Source organism: Micromys minutus (assembly GCF_963924665.1).
Source record: "Micromys minutus genome assembly, chromosome: 15".
Lineage (NCBI taxonomy): Eukaryota > Metazoa > Chordata > Mammalia > Rodentia > Muridae > Micromys > Micromys minutus.
The window spans coordinates 32053533-32070971 of NC_137984.1; the positions used below are offsets into that span (position 1 = coordinate 32053533).

Genomic DNA, 17439 nt, shown 5'->3' on the forward strand with positions numbered 1-17439 from the left:
TTGTTTTCTGTGGTGCTGGGGATGGAGTTTCACAGATGCTAGAGGAACACTTTACTGACTGAGGTCAACTTTGCTCTCATGAAGTTTATAGAACAGTGTTTGATACACGCTAAGTATGCTGTAGATGCTGCCTTTTGTCATGGTGTACTAGCTGGTTTTGTGTCAACTTGACACAAGCTGGAGTTGTCACAGAGAAAGGAGCCTCAGTTGAGGAAATGCCTCCATGAGATCCAACTGTAAGGCATTTTCTCAGCTAGTGATCAAGGTGGGGGGGCAGCCCATTGTGGGTGGTGCCATCCCTGGGCTGGTAGACCTGGATTCTATAAGAAAGCAGGCTGAGCAAGCCAGGGGAAGCAAGCCAGTAAGTAACATCCCTCCATGGCCTCTGCATCAGCTTCTGCTTCCTGACCTGCTTGAGTTCCAGTCCTGACTTCCTTTGGTGATGAACAGCAGTGTGGAAGTGTAACCTGAATAAACCCTTTTCTCCCTAACTTGCTTCTTGGTCATGATTTTCTGTGCAGGAATAGAAACCCTGACTAAGACACATGGTTAACTTTTTTTTCCTCGTTGGAAAGGTAGAATTCACAGTTAGACCCAACCAATTTGCTATTCTGGCTTTAAATGTGTGTGGGGGGTGGTGGCTACTGATATTTAAAAAATTTAGTGTTTTTATTTACATACTTATATCATACACTATATTTCAGTCATATTTCCCCTCTCCTTTAACTCCTCTCATTTCATTTTTACCTACCCAACTTCTTGTTCTTTCTTCTTTCTCCAAAAAACAAATCAATAAAACAAAAACCCAAAGTCAAACAAACAAAAATCCAGTAAGAAGAAATTTTAAAACAAGTCAAACCCTGGAGTTTATTTTATGTTGCTGACTACTGGTCATAGGGGCTCCCTGGAGTGTCGTTGATACATCCAGTGATGTTCCATTGAAGAACACCGTTGCAGACAGTTTCTGTGTTAGAGGTGGGATCATCCATCCACTTCCCCCTCTCAGTGCTGGGATTTTACCTAGGCTGAGCCTCCGCAGGTCCTGGGCATGCTGTCACAGTGTCTCTGAGTTCATATGTGCATCAGTCCCGCTGTGTCTGAAAAATTCTGTATTTTGGGGTCACCCAATACTTCTGGTGCTTACAATGTTTGTGCATTCTCTTCTGCATAGATCCCTGAACTTTGAAGGGAAGAATTTGACAAAGACTTACCATTTACGATTGAATACTTTATAAAGTCCCTCACTCTCTGCCACTGTCCAGTGTTGGGTCTCTACAAGATAGGTACAGATGGTTAATCACCAGCTACAGCAAGAAGCCTCTCTGATGTGGGCTGAGTTAGGCTCTGATCTATGAATATAGCAGTATGTTACTAGGAGTTGTTTTATTGCTATGTCTCTTTAGCAGAATGACAGTAGCAGGTTTTTACATATAGAAGATGATTTTGTCTTTATACTGTAGCCTCAGCAGAATGGGATCTCTCCACGCATGTTCAAGGCCTTTGTCAGCAAGAGCCACCCAGAATTCTCCTCCAACAGACAGCAGGATGCACAGGAGTTTTTCTTGCACTTGGTCAATCTGGTAGAGGTAAGTCTTGAGAGCGTCCATTGGGGTGGTCAGAAATGCACCAAACTGCTGTGGTGATGGCTTGATCAAATACCCCCTTCTCCTTACCTCAGTTGCTCACTGGGCCTCTTGGTGGCTGTCTCTGCTATGCAGACTTGATGTGGCAACCAGTTAAATTTGGTTTCAGATGCTGCTGGATTGTGTGACTTTCATGCTGTGTGTTATATCAGTGTGTTTTGTAAATTAATAAATTTATTTTTATCCCTGGATAGCTTCCAAATGGAAGAGACTGAGGCGAGGATTTACTTATTCAGCTTTAGCACAATTACTGGGGGAATTACCCCAATCTATCTTTGTAGTGCTAGACTGGCTGCTTCCCAGCTGCGCTCCCCAGTACTTGCTGTTTGAGTCTCACCTGGGTTATTTCTGTCTGTCCTCAGGGTCCATTTCACTTGGGCATGTGCTCCTGGTCCATCATGTCTAATGGAGACCTCCTGCTCTCTCTCTTCCTTTCTCTTCCTCCTCTCTTTCTTTCTCCTTTTGCTCTCCTCCTGGTTTCTACCTGTGATCCCCATCTCAGTAACCAAAGCCCTGCCTACCTCTCTTCTCCCTAGTAATTGTTTATAGCCACTTTTATTTAATTAATAGCTTTCAACTGGGACCAAGGTTTACACAGCAAAGGCTGGTATATGTGAGAATTTGCCTGTCTGGGGGCCACCAGATCCTGGGGTTCAGAGTTTAATATTTCTATACACAACACCAAACCAACCCCACCAAATTTTTTTTTTCTATTTTAAATGAAAAGGCTGTTTCTCTTATAGTAATAAATGACATGTAATAAGTATGAAACAATTATGAAAATTGTTAGGTAGGAGTTACATTTATAATGTCCAATCCATTTGTATTTGGCAATTTGGATGAAGTATTTTATTGTCTATCCTATCTTAGTGAGTTTAGAATTCTGTAACTAAATCATTCTCTACCATAATTTGTATTACTAACCTAAATACATTTTCTTAGACCTAAAAACATTTTTTCAAATCCTAAACAAATCAAGCTCAATCATGAGACTGTAACTATCCAGTGTTCCACCCCATCATAGACCTGAGAAGGAATTACCCAAGTATGCAGGAAGTACAGGCAAACAGCTTTCAAAAATTCTAGAAATGACAGAGAAATTTGGCTGCCTGAACATTCCCCCAGAATTTCCCTAAAGCATTGTGGCATCTATCTTTAGCCTTCTCTCCCAGACTGTTTTTGTGGAGCAGGAGTTATGAAGGTCTGCTTACCCTGTCTTGGCAGAGTTCAGCAGTCAACATTCCTGCATCATGTTTGCTCATTTCCAGCAGCATTTTGTCTGTAATCGGAGCAAGGGCAGTTGTTTCCCGTGGCAGCTTGCTATCTTTGAAGCAAACTCCAAATGAAGGTTCTTTGATTCTTATATCTTTTTCAAGTAGAATGAGGGTAATGCCAGGAGCTGACATGTCTCATAGTCAAAAAGGCCTTAAATTAATAAACACATCTTTAAATATTATAGTTTATAAGTCTGATGTTTTTGAAGACCATATATCTATCCTTAGCATACCTGAATAGGCAAACTTTGTTTTTAGTTTTTCACTCTGTCCAACCCAGGAAGCCCATTTTGTGATAAACTAGTCTAGTATCTAATATAACTATGGGTTTGACTATCTGATTATTAACTGGTATTTCTTAATTATCCTAAAAAGTTTATAATAGTAGCTTTAAAAGGGACTAGAATTTTATAATTCATTAAGTATCATCTAGGTACAATATCTCAAATAAGAATTGAAAACATGTATATATAGTATGTTATTACAAAAGCAACCTTAATCTTTATATCATTATACAAAGATCTATATCAATATACTAAAATATAACAATACATATCAATATACAAAAACCTATGTCACTATACCAAATATAACCTAAATGTATATATCACTATATAGAGATCTATAACAATGTAAGATTATTGGCTATAAAGTGTTCTTTGGTTTAAAAGCAGATTCTATAATCTACCCCTTTTATCTATTATTACTATAATATAATATTCCTATATTTCACATTTTTCTTTTCAAACCCTCTTCTGCATAAGAAAGACAGAGAAAAGGAAAGGTGAGAAATCCCCAAGTCTAACTTCTTTTATTTTGTTTTCTCTCTGATCAAGACCATTTACTAGCTTGTTGCCAACCTTTTTTATAACAAAAAGCAGCTTTCACCCACTAGAACAACCAAAAACCACACGCCCCATCTTAAGTGAATGGAACATTGCTTTCTTAAAATTGCTTCCTGCTGATTTAAGGTGAAGTATTTATTTTTAAACATTATATAGATAAATTTCCCACTGCTCCAGATTTGAATAATGGTTAGTCTTGAGAAAGCTAGCTGTAGTATTTGTTGCCCAGTCTTTGTATGCTGAGAAAGTTCAGCTCTAAATGAAGTCCTGACTGGAATAGTCTGTGATGTTGGACAATTTGAGCTAGTTGCTTTGATGGAAGCACGTCTTTTGAGGAAACAGCAGGATGCTGGAACAGTATGCCTCAGCATATCAGCATCCCTGAGGGTGGATCTTGTTAGGACTGTTTGTCTGGTTGCTATTCTCTGTGAACATACGAGCTCACAAAAGTAATATACATACCAATGAAAAGCTTTGGCATTTAGAAGGTAAACTGAGGTAGGTAGCCAGTGGGGGTCAGTGCTAAGAGTTGCTCTTGGGGGTCAATCCAGATATCGGCAGGGTGTGCTGCCTATGGCAGCCAGTCATTAGAAAAATTACTCAGAAGATTTTTCTCTGAGGGGGGAAAAACTTTATTTACTGGGGTCAGCATTCCCCGTGGGCTGTGAAAAACTCTGAATTCTTTTAACTCTTGGAGCCAGCAAGAAAGAAAAGATATACACATACATACAAACTGAGTAGATGGAGCAAAAGGTAGACTTCTTCTGTAACTTCATAAATATACATATACATGTACATATACATATATTTATGCATACATGCATATACATATATGCATATAGACATGTATGCAGACCTGCAGATAGACGAACATATTTATATTCATATAGCAAATACCTGGAGCAAAGCTCCAACAAGCAGGTTTCACCCATTTCATATACATATATACATATAAACATACAGTTGATGGGTAGAAGGAAGGAACAATGTTTCCACCACCTTATTCTTCCATAGCTTACACATCCCAGCAAAGTCTTTCAAGCGGTGTGAAATTACAATGTGATTGCATTTTAGTTTTCTTCCAGTGAATGGTTATAGTAACACAGTGTGCTCCCCAAAAGTTTACAAGGAATAACATTACGCAGTACAGGTAAAGAAAAGAAATTATTCCCAAAGTCCTACGTACATTTGTATCTAAGCAACTTGTTACAGATTAACAAAGTGTGGGCAAGCAAAGTGGTTTTCTTAGTTACTTTCTTACAGGCAGGCAACAATTTGTGGTTACAAAGACAGTGGTAATTATTGTATTATTTATTTTTAAAAGTGATCTTGTAAGAACCTTACAAGAATTACAAATCTAAACTTTTATATAAAAATCAGTCATATCGACTTTAAATCTTCAGGATGCCTACTACCTCATTAGAAATTCTTAGCAGATAATATCAGGAGGCTGAGGGCACAGCTCAGTGGAAGCAATCAATTGTCACCAGGCCAGTCTCAGCAGAGTCACGTCAGCCATTGCTGCCAGTGATCTTGTTCTCTGGCCGTAGAAAGTTCCTAGCTTAATTATTCATAGTGTGCCTTCCCCTACGACATTCTACGTCAGAGCCAGTAGCAAAAGCATCGTCACCTCGCTTCACTAATAATTTTATTTTTCCAAATGCTTTCTAAGGTCATAGCTGACAATCTGCATCTCTAAGTTCTTTCCTGGGGTGGGGATTGAATCATTAATCTGACCCAGCAGCCATGCCTGAAACAGATCAGAAAAACATCATTAATGTGCAGCCAGAGATACTGTCCACTGAGGGACTGGAGCTCCCTTAGAGTTTTCATACAGTTCTTAGGTTAAGAGGGATGTGAGGGCAGCAAGCAGAGCGAAACTCTGTCACAGCATGAAGTCCTCAGGACATTTGTCATTGGGGTCATGCCTCACCAAGGCACAACCATCGTGGTTGTGCTAACCAGTGGGCAGCATGCCATGAATTCTAAAGCAGTTTGTCATTCCTCCTGCCTGGACCTCAGCATATACAGTTCTGTATTAACACCTATGGGATTTGCAAGGTGCATAGATCAGTTGATGGAGATATTTTTGGTCTTTGTTTGAGCAGGTGAAGCCTATTTGTTTCTATTATAAGCTAGCTTGGATGGTAACCAAACTGCAATATAAATTTTTATAATTAATCCTGAGGATTTTTGTAACCAACAAGGTTTATAGATTGATCACACATGGCCATTTGTGTTCCAGCCACTCTCAAATGTGGTTACCTGTGTTCAGTCTTCTTGATCTTTTTCCTGTTGTCTGTAGACAAGCTCTTCAGGAGGTCTCCCCCTGTCAAATCTGATTTTTATCAATTTGGATGGGAGACAGTTTTTCTTTTCCCATTGGAAGAAATGTAAAATTTCCTCCCCAGCACAACACATTTTCTGCTTTACTTTCTGAAGTTATCGCATATATATGTTGATCTGATTTATCAGTTCTTATTTATCTAAGTCAGTTTTAGTTTGATCTTTCTAAAAAGTATACGTAGAACTGTAATTATTGCTGAACATATTATTTGTATGTTGGCAGTCAAAACAAATGTATTTGGGGTCAAAATGCCCACTTTTACAGTGTTTTCCGTATTTTAATATGGAAATATAAATGTATATATTTATATTTATCTAAGTCTCTCTATGGAGACTTATTATTTAACTTTTAAATTTTGTTTATGTTCATTTATTTGTTTATTTTAGTATCTATGTAACTTCGAAAACATTTTTGTCTATTTTTCCTTTTTGCTCCTTTGGAGAGTTTATTATGTCGATGTTGTTTTATACCCAGTGTCTGTCTTTCTTTAGTAAAAGCATGATTTTTAAACTTCTTTTGACATGATCAGAACTTCCGTTGCTTTGGCTCTCTTCTGTAGGTCTCTTAGTCTTCATTTCAACTCCATTACTCTGCTGTACTTGAACATCCCTGCGCCCCCCCCCCCCCCATCTGTCCTTGGCTTACAGATAAGAGGCATTTTGGTCTTCCACCTGTAACCAGGGCCTGTCTCTTTGGATCTGTCCCCTCCTGGGCAGGTCAGTGCTTTGAAGAAAGCCTGACAGAAGCTGTCATGTGGTTCTGAACCCATGAGTTAGCCTGCTGCCCACTGTTGTCCCAGCTGTGTGACCCAGCCATGCTGGACTGGGCCATCTGTGAAATACAGAGCTAGCAAATTGCTCTGTTTCTGAGTGCTTGCTTGTATTTTCTTCACATGGAACTTTTTAAGTCTAGATGTGTGCTGATGTGTTGGGTTTCAAATGCAAATTAATAAATTTATTTCTATCCCTGGCTAGCTTCCAAATGAAAGAAACTGAGGCTAGGATTTAGTTACTCAGCTTTAGCACAATTACTGGGGGAATTACCCCAATCTATCTTTGTAGTGCTAGACTGGCTGCTTCCCAGCTGCGCTCCCCAGTACTTGCTGTTTGAGTCTCACCTGGGTTATTTCTGTCTGTCCTCAGGGTCCATTTCACTTGGGCATGTGCTCCTGGTCCATCATGTCTAATGGAGACCTCCTGCTCTCTCTCTTCCTTTCTCCTCCTCCTCTCTTTCTTTCCCCTTTTGCTCTCCTCCTGGTTTCTACCTGTGATCCCCATCTCAATAACCAGAGCCCTGCCTACCTCTCTTCTCCCTAGTAATTGTTTATAGCCACTTTTATTTAATCAATAGCTTTCAACTGGGGACCAAGGTTTACACAGCAAAGGCTGGTATATGTGAGAATTTGCCTGTCTGGGGGCCACCAGATCCTGGGGTTCAGAATTTAGCATTTGTATACACAGCACCAGAAACAACTCCCCACAGTGTTTGGTTTCTTGTTAGAGCCCCTTGAAAGCCTCTCCAGGTAGACACCCAGGTACCACTCAAGAGATCCCACAATGCAGCTGAGCTGAATCTCATGGAAGCCATGATGAATTCCTGAGTAAAGCCTTTCACTCATTCACCTTAGAACAAAAAGCAGCCTCTGCCCTGGTTACGGAAATGTCTTGTATGGAAGAGGGAGAAAGCTCAGAAAGTCAGAGCTGCCATAGTAACTTCCATGGTAACAGTTTGTCAGCTGACCCTCCAGTCATTTCCCAACTACCGGTGAATTCTCTGTGGTGCTGAGCAGTGTTTTCCCTTAATGCTTTGAAGGATGTTGGCGTATCCTATGCACCGTAGTACAGCATGGTTTATTTACATAGAGTTTACATTTGAAACTGTATCAAACATACTGTGATTTTTCCCAGGACAATATTTTTTCTCTATCTCATTAACTTCTTTTCCTTTCTTCCTCTAATTACACCCATGCACATCTATCTGTCTTCTATGATTTTAATGGCTTTATACTACCAACCCCTTATTTGGGGATACTATACAGATCCCAGTGTCTTAGTCTGGTTCACTCTGCTAATGCTCAGTAAAGTGAGACATGGATGCCAGAAACAAAGTTGTGCTATTTTCTTTCATAGCTTCATTTCGCTGTACCTGCTAACCTGGTATTATCTGACCTTTAGAGGAATCGCATTGGCTCAGAAAACCCAAGTGATGTTTTCCGGTTTTTGGTGGAGGAGCGAATTCAATGCTGTCAGACCAGAAAGGTCCGCTACACGGAGAGGGTGGACTACCTTATGCAGTTACCTGTGGCCATGGAGGCAGCAACCAACAAAGGTAACAGTCCCTGTCCTAGTCAGGGTTTCTCTTCCTGTACAAACATCATGACCAAGAAGCAAGTTGGGGAAGAAGAGGTTTATTCAGCTTACACTTCCACATTGCTGTTCCTCACCAAAGGAAGTCAGGACTGGAACTCAAGCAGGTCAGGAAGCAGGAGCTGATGCAGAGGCCATGGAGGGATGTTACTTACTGGCTTGCTCTCCCTGGCTTGCTCATCTTGCTTTCTTACAGAACCCAGGTCTACCAGCCCAGGCATGGCACCACCTACAATGGGCTGGGCCCTCCCCCCTTGATCACTAGTTGAGAAATGCCTTACAGCTGTATCTCAGGGAGGCATTTCCTCAAGAGAGGCTTCTTTGTGATAACTCTAGTTTGTATCAAGTTGACACAAAACCAGCTAGTAGAAAGGAGATAATTTTTTTTTTTTTTTACTGATGTTACAATGTAGTCTTCCATATCACTGTTCATCACCAAAGGAAGTCAGGACTGGAACTCAAGCAGGTCAGGAAGCAGGAGCTGATGCAGAGGCCATGGAGGGATGTCACTTACTGGCTTGCTTCCCCTGGCTTTCTCAGCTTACTTTTTATAGATCCCAAGACTACCAGCTGAGGGATGGCATGACCCACAAAGGGCTGGGTCCTCCCCCTTGATCACTAGTTGAGAAAATGCCTTACAGCTGGATCTCATGGAGACATTTCCTCAACTGAGGCTCCTTTCTCTGTGATAACTCCAGCTTGTGTAAAGTTGACACAAAACCAGCCAGTACTGTCACCCAAGGGAAAGGAACCATGTGTGTCTCTATTCACTGAGACTTGCACCAGAGATGAAGTCACTTAGCTCTGTCACTGAGAAGGGGCTGCACTTAGATTCTTGCTCATTATACAAGATATGTAAGGCTGTGAAGTGTGTGGCTTGCTGCCTTTTGAAACTGATGGCTGTCTTAGTTTTCCTTTGGTTGTCATAAAGTGCCTGACAAAAGGAGCGAGGGAGGGAGGAAGGAAGGGAGGAAGAAAGGAAGGAAGCAAGGAAAGAAGAAAGGAAAGAAGAAAGGAAGGAAAAGTGGGCTTATTTTGAGTCAAAGTTACAGCATATATTCTATCATGAAAGGAAAGTTGTGTTGACAGGAGCTGGCTATATTACCTTCTCAAGGCAGGAAGCAGAGGGAGATGAACTTCTTTCACTTGCTTTCCCTCCCTGTGCAGTCTAGGCTGGTGATGGTGTTTCTCATTTTTAGGGTGGATCTTCCCACTTCAGTTAACCTAATCAAGATGATCCCTCACTGGCATCCCTCAGGGCTAAACTAATCTAGATAATCCCTGACAGCTGTGCCTAGAGGCTTATCTCCTAGCTGCTGGAGAGCCTGTCAGGTTTACAGTTGATATGACTATTGCTCTTCCTCGTTCACCTCAGCCTCCCCGTGTTCTGTTCAGTTCTGTCAGCCTCAGTGATAAAGACTGTCCAGGAAAATTAATGTTGGTGAGAGTCTCATTGCAAATGGGATACACGTGCTATAGAAAGTCCTCTGTGTGTTTAAGGCTGAGGAAGCAGAGGGATATTTTTAAATGCAAAATGAGGAGCATTGTTTGGATTGGTGGCACACAGTCATCCCAGGCTTCAGGCTGAGCAGGGGTCACTACAGAAGCATCCTGCTGGCTTGTGTATCAAGTTTAACCACAGGACTCCCTCCTCTAATGCTTGCTTTATTTATTTAGGTGTTAGGGCTTGACCGAATGGAGCAGTTTGGATCTTAATAGCTTTTAGAGTTCTGTGATTTCTAATTCACTGTACTCTATGGTTGGTACTCTTTTAACGAAAAGAGAGTTCTTAGTTTCTGGATTTCTAGTAACATCTAACCTTCGTATAGATAGAAGTAGTACACTGCAAACTCTGGACAGAGAGGGGGTTTGGAAGCTTTTCGGAGAGGTTTTAGAAAATGCATATGTGCACAAGCTGATCTATTAGGAGGGCATCTTTTTGGTTGTTGCTATTGTGAAATCATCCACCAAAAAAGGCATTTCACAGTATGTGTGGTGTTTTAACTGTGTGTAGTTTAGTGTCAAGGTGGGAGCAGATCTGTGGCTCCTAAGTGTTCCCCCAGCACACTTACTTCTTTTCCCTCAGTATTTGTTTGGTCACTTTATAAGTAGAGTTGCCCTGAGGGTCCTGAGGTAAATCCTCAGGGACATGCTGTTTACACAGTCCTGGGGTCCATGGCCACAGGCACAGTTGCTGGAGGAGCCACAGACACCCGATTTGGCAGTTAGGGGCTCAGGAGCTCTTCTCATTTCTACATGTATATCCTTCCCTTGGTTCTGTCGCTGTAGGGGCAGCCTGACTTTGGCAGCAAGAGCTTTGTCTCTTTCCTTCCTTCTGTTCCCTTCCTCTCCCTGCCTGATCATTGCCCAACTCTGACCCCATGAATGAATTCCTTGTGGGCTTCATCTGTATTTGTTGACTAGAACTTTAAGTCTAGGCCTGTCATTGATTGGTTAGTTTTTAAGTTCAGTCTCAGTTTCTTCCGGGTCTTGGATGTGCGGGGAGTGCCACTGGCTTCAGACAGCTGCAGAACTCTGGTGTGAAGCCTGTGGCAGCAGCACTTGGGTCACTGCTGGGTGGGAGGATGGAAGAGTAGCTTCCTGCACCTGCCTTTCCTGTCCCACTCACAGTCCAGTCTGAACTCACTTCCCTCTGGCTGGTCTCAAAGAGAAATGGCAAAAATAAAAGAGAATTAAAAAAATGGAAGCACAGAGTGTTTCTGGCTCCATTAAGTCTGTCGGTCTTGGGAGGGGTCTTGGGAGGGGTCTTGGGAGGGGTCTTGGGAGGGGTCTTTGGGTAGGCTTCTCTGGCATGGTCAGACGAGGCAGCAGCCCTGATGTACTGGGAAGCACCAGAGAGTGGGACCCGGGACAAGAGTGATTCCAGGTTCCTGCCTTCCTTGCTCTTCCTCAGATGAGCTGATCGCCTATGAGTTAATTCGGAGGGAAGCAGAAGCCAACAGAAGACCCCTCCCTGAGCTGGTGCGAGCCAAGATCCCATTCAGTGCCTGCCTTCAGGCCTTTGCTGAACCAGACAATGTGGATGATTTCTGGAGCAGTGCTCTGCAGGCCAAGTCTGCGGGGGTCAAGTGAGTAAGGCAGCCCACTGATAGGCAAGAGGGGCCTAGTGAGGTGGGGACAGAGCAGGCCTGGGGAGGGGACTGGGCATTTTTAAGTCCTTGAGTGCTTGTTCATAAGTGGGGTGGGTTGTGATGTACACCTGTAGCTGTCCGTCACTTTACTGGATAAGGCTGACCAGTAAGAAAGATAGTCCTGTGGTTTGGGTGATGCTCTGGGATTTAGAGTGCCTACCTCTTTTTTTTTTTTTTCAATAAAGCAGAATTGTCTTTTATTTTGTAATTGAAATTTTTTCCTTTCCTTTCTGCCTCTTTCCTCCCCAGTTTTTTCTCTTTTTCTTTCCTTTCTTTTATTTTCTTCTTTCTATCTCCCTTCCTTCCTTTCTCTTTCTCTTTCTCTTTATCTCTCCCTTCCTTCCTTCCTTCCTTCCTTCCTTCCTTCCTTCCTTCCTTCCTTCCTTCCTTTCTTTCTTCCTTTCTTTCTTTCTGCCAAGAGAGTAAAGTAGGGTTGAGAAACACCCTTGTTCCTACAGGGTAAGAATGATAACTGGTAAAGAAGTCCCAGAATTACTTTTGGCAGCCTTCAATATGTAAATGCCACTGCACTATCTTGTAATTGTATGGTTAAGTTTTAGCATAGGCCTTGGTTGATCGTGTGCCTCCTGGGGAAGTCTTGGGCATGCCAGGTTGGCATGAACCTTTGCTTGGTGAGCTGTTTCCAACTCAGTAGGAAATATCTCATGTTTGTATTGTGAGCCTGGCTGTCAGGTACATGTATTTTCTTTTCTCCACTTGACACCTTAATTGATTTGATAGCCAGTTCTTGCCAACACACTTCATATTGCCACATGAGCTGGGGAAAGAATGCATGTAGAAGCACAGAACAAAGGGCTCCTGGGAGCTCTGGCCACTCAGTTCTTGCTCTTTCTCCTCTTTATTAGCACATGTGCTTTTTCTTTCTCTACATTCCCTTTCAGTGTTGCAGATTGAATCTAGGATTCTATAGATGCTCAGCGAGCACTCTAGCTTTTTCTGGAATTACACTACTTTGAAATGTTCTTTGGCCCCTCTTTTCAAGGGTGAGCCCTAACTCAGTCGACAGAGTAAGGGCCATGGCTGCCTGCTTTTTGATTTTTATTTGTTGATTTATTTTTGTTTTTTTTCTGCAGCCTGGCAGCCGAGCCTGCTGTCAGTTGCTGCAGCTCCTGCAGGACCCTGCTTTGCTTCAGACCAGACTGCACATGTCAGAAATGGGAAACCAAAAACAACTGTTTTAAAAAAAATGAGCATGGAGAAATGCATCTCAGTGGGAGAGCTCCTGCTGAGTGTGTGTGTGTGTGTGGGGGGGGGGGTTAGGCTTGAACCACAGAAAACAAGGCCAAAACCCAAAAATAACAAAGCAAAGCAAAACAGAAGGTCCCATTCTTATTAAATAAGTTTGAGAAGTTGCACATGCAGATGAGGATTAATAGCCATTCATTCTGTTATTAGCTGTCTTTCCTTAGGTAAGTTTTGTTTCAGGAGGCCTGTGTGTGTGTGTGTGTGTGTCCATATCTGTGGGTGTGCATGCACAAGTGCACATGTGTCATGTGTACAGGCACACACCTCAGTGTGAGTGTGGAAGTCAGAGGACAGCTATCTCTCACTTCACTAAAGGAACAGTGATTTATATCACTGCCTGGCTTTACATAAGCGTGAGAAGAACTAGCGTTGTATACCAATTGTTGTTACCTGAAGTCACCGTCCTTGTGGGAAAGAAAGAAGCTAAGCACATACTATTTCCTGCCTACCTAGGAGCTTGTGAAGAACTTGTCAGCTGCTTTCTTTGAATGCTACGCTTGTGTTTTGAGACAGGGTCTTGCTGTAGCCCAACCCCCCCCCCCCCCCCAGTATGACATTTAATGCGGTCATAGCAGTGCAGGGTAGGCTCCCGTGGTCTCCCACTTTATGGATGGGGCAATAAAAGCAGCAATTGGCTAGTAAGTGGCATCCTTGGGAGATTCAGCTGGTCTGGCCACTGAGGGATGGCAGTCCTATCCCATGTTTATCCCGGTGATCGACCGTGCCCACATACAGCCATTGCTCAGTGATCCTCATGTACTTTACACTTTCAAATGCTAATTTCTGAATTTGGCAAAGCCAGCTAGTGAGCTTCTGAATTTTCTTTTTAATTTATCTTTTAGCAGTGTAGGCTGTGACTCTACTGACATTTTGTTAATGTCACTTTGAACCTTTCTTTTGTTGACCCAGAGCCCAAAAAAATCCAGAAAAAGGCAAAAGGCATCTATCCTTGGTGGCCAGGTGGGGTAGTGCATACCTGTGATCCCAGAACATGGAAAGCAGAGGCAGGAGGATTGGTGAGTTCATGGCCAGCCTAGACAACAGAGAGAGTTCCAGGTCAGCCTGGACAGTGTCGCTAATCTCTCTATTAAAAAAAACAAAGAGCGGGTTGATCTTGGTGTACCTATAGGTCAGGATGGACCAGACATAGTGATTCTTTAAATCATTGCTTCTCAACCTCTGGGTTGAGACCCTTTTTGGAGAGAGAATGACTGTTTCATAGGATCAAATATCAGCTATTCTGCATACACCAGATATTTTCATTTCTGATTCATAACAGAATCAAAATTAGAGTTATAAAGTAGCAATAAAATAGAGTCTTGGTTGGGGGTCACCACAACATGAGGAACTATACAGGAGGGCCACATTGGGAAGGTTGAGAATCACTGCTCTAAAGTGATCCTGACAGGCTGTGTCTGGGACGTCTGCTGTTGTTTGGAGCATTCATTCACCTAGAAAATGTACCTAGGCAGATCACTGGACAAGTTCCAGCCCGTGTTCATTGTGGCTGTGGAGAGATTCCCATGACACTTTGTCATTTGGCAGAGAGGAGTGTAGTATGGGCTCCACAGAAGACTCTCTAGGTCGCCTGGAATGTCACCTTGGTCATTGACTTTCCTGCCAATGCCCGCCTTCTATCTGCAAATAACTGATAGCAGAAGGATTTTATTTCTAGAACGGATGTTAAAGGGGACAGAAACACATAGCTTTCGGAAGGATGGAGTTATTGCTGTCATTATTGTTATCTTTTGTGAGTGCGTGTGTGTGTGTGTGTGTGTGTGTGTGTGTGTGTGTGATTGCTAGCTGTGTGGATCATCTGGTTTGTATGTAGTTGACTAATTATATTTTTGGTGCACTTACTTAGCCAGTTTTCAACACTATGAAGTAGACCATGGTAGTCATTGCGGCTTGCGTTTTCTTTCCTTAATAAGATGTCTTCATAACATGTTAGTCTTAATTGCAATAAGTGAACAATGGTAACAGACATCGTACAGCTGCTAACCCAGTAGTGCCCAGGCCTATCCTGAGTACTCGCTATGGCCCGACTAATTTCATTCCCACAGCACCTTTTTATAAAGCTGAATTGTTTCCATACAGATTTTTTTTGGATTTATATTCTGATAGCCTGTATTAAAAATGCACACTAAGAAAAGAATCTATAGATTCAGTTCAGGAATAAGAGTGTGAAAAAATAATTTGCTTATATGTCTTTGTTATTCTTTTGCAAAGCACAGTTTAATACTCAGTCGGATTTAACTGTAACTTGATATCCTTGAACTATTGCGAATGAGTGGAGATTTTTATCCCTCTTGAGGTGAACCTGAGTTATATGTGGAACAGTTACAGTGTGCTTGAGTTTAAGACATTAAAATGTGGGAGGCATCTACACTGCTTTGTCCTCTTTGCTTGGTAGCTACCCATTACAGAATCTTGCCTTAAATTGTCCCTCCACCCTCTGTCCCAACCTTAAATTGAGCCACTGCCCAGACCCTCTTTTTACCCAGCTCTTTAGCATAGTCAGCAACTGGCCTAACACCAGTGTCACCATTTGCGTATCATTGATTTAATGAGATTTCCCCAGATTTGATATTAATGTGAGGAGAGAAGGCCTGGGGCAGGGGAGAGGGCTCCATGGGTAAAGTCTGCTGCTTAGGAATGAGAGCCTGCTCGGGGTCTTGTGTTACTTGTGTAAAAAGCAGAGCATGGTGGAGCATGCCTGTAAACACAGTGCTGGGAAGATTCCGGGTCCCACTGGCTAGCCAGCCTCATCTGAGCTCCAGGTCTAGTAGAGACTGTCTCATAAAAATAAAGTGGAAATTGAGAGAAAAAGAAAGATACCCAGTGTTGACCTTTGACCCACACATACATGAGCCTCTCTCTTTCTCTCTTTTTCTCTCTTCTCCCCCCCTCTCTGTCTGTCTCTGTTTCTTTTTCTATGTCTCTCTCTCACACACTCTACAGTTGAAAGATAACATTTTTTTTCATCAGTTGAAAATGCTATACAAGCAGGTGGCTTTCTGTAAACTGGAGGTCTTGGCCTAGTTTAAATGAGGATGTTTATTTAGACTTCTCGGACAACCAGAGAACCTAACTGGAGGGACTCTGAGTTTCTTCAGAGAGCCAGGATAGCCCTAGATCAATCTCTTTCAAGGCTCTCATAGCTGCCTTGCACTGTAACCTGTTGTCCACTGTCCTTGAGAACTTGAGACTCAGCAGGCTACGTAACTTGTCTGGGAGAAGACACAGGCCAGTGACAGACCGGTTCAGTATCCAAGACTTTAGGGCTGATGGAATTCACTTCAGCTCCTCACTACACTTCTGTCTGGTGTGTCAAGGTCTTTTCACTAGGGTGACTGAGCATTGCACAACCCTGCAGCAGATACACAATGTTCATTTCTAGATATAAAAAGAGCCTCAGGAGGGCCCGTGATTCACCCGGTTCTGGAGTGAATTACGAGCCTTATTGAAGGCTTAAAGACACTTTCTACTGTTTGCCCAGGGCCAGCCCTCTGCTGTGTCTGCTGCTCTGCACCAGAGGGCAGCAGTCCATTGGCATTTGCTTTGTTCATTCTGGAAAAGGTGGGTACCAGATAGAAGGCAATGGCTCTGATTCAGAAAGTGAGGTTTGGAAGGAGAAGCTCAAAGTCTTTTATTTTAAAGGGGTCCGATTGTACCATCTCTGGCTCATTGTCTATACTTGATTTTTGCCCAAAGGCTGAGAAACAATGTGGCTCATTGTCTGCTTACATAGACAGGCAAGTAGAAAGAGATGCTTTTTTTTTTTTTTTTTTTTTTTCTGAGTTTGTTTATATGGTGGATTATGTTGGTGGATTTCCGTATATTCAACCATCCCTGCATCCCAGGGATGAAGCCTACTTGATCATGGTGAATGATCGTTTTGATGTGTTCTTGGATTCGATTTGCAAGAATTTTGTTGAGTATTTTTTGCATCATTAATAATCAAAGAGCTAGGAATATAGCCTTGTGGCAATTTTTGGTATTCAAAGATCATTATCTTTAATCTGTACACACCAAGAAAACTCTGACTGTTTCCATGTTACATTCTGTTCTACATGTACTTTATGCTTATGGTAACCAGTGGGATTTCAATGCATGCTGTCAAACCTCTAAAAAAATTGCCAAAATGCTTTTAAAAATCTGTACATGTATGTCTCTTTTGTAAATAAAGTTGTACGAAAAAAAGAAAGAAAGAAAAAAAGAGATGCTGGAAAGATGCTAATTGCTGCCCGAATGAGCTGGATTGGGGCACTGAGAGGCTTGGATTTGATGTGCAAATTGAATAGTCAGTGTGTGCATAAAAGTGATAAACCCAAGCCTAAAATATTCTGTATTTCAGTTTAGAATGAACTCAGAATTAACTGTGTTAATTTTAAAATGTCATGTTGAGGCTGGAGAGATGGCTCAGTGGTTAAGAGCACTGACTGCTCTTCCAGAGGTCCTGAGTTCAAATCCCAGCAACCACATGGTGACTCATAAACCATCTGTAATGGGATCTGATGCCCTCTTCTGGTGTGTCTGAAGACAG

General features: G+C 42.2%; 1 protein-coding gene across 1 annotated transcript in view; it reads left to right on the forward strand.

The window, feature by feature from the left end:
• The window catches only part of USP13 (ubiquitin specific peptidase 13), a 105312-nt gene that overhangs the window by 62883 nt on the left and 24990 nt on the right, over window positions 1-17439 (forward strand). Inside the window, exons 11-13 of the mRNA XM_080929635.1 lie at window positions 1461-1586; window positions 8284-8437; window positions 11390-11564. Coding sequence (XP_080785761.1) covers window positions 1461-1586; window positions 8284-8437; window positions 11390-11564 — 455 coding nt within the window. The remainder of the gene's footprint in view (window positions 1-1460; window positions 1587-8283; window positions 8438-11389; window positions 11565-17439) is intronic.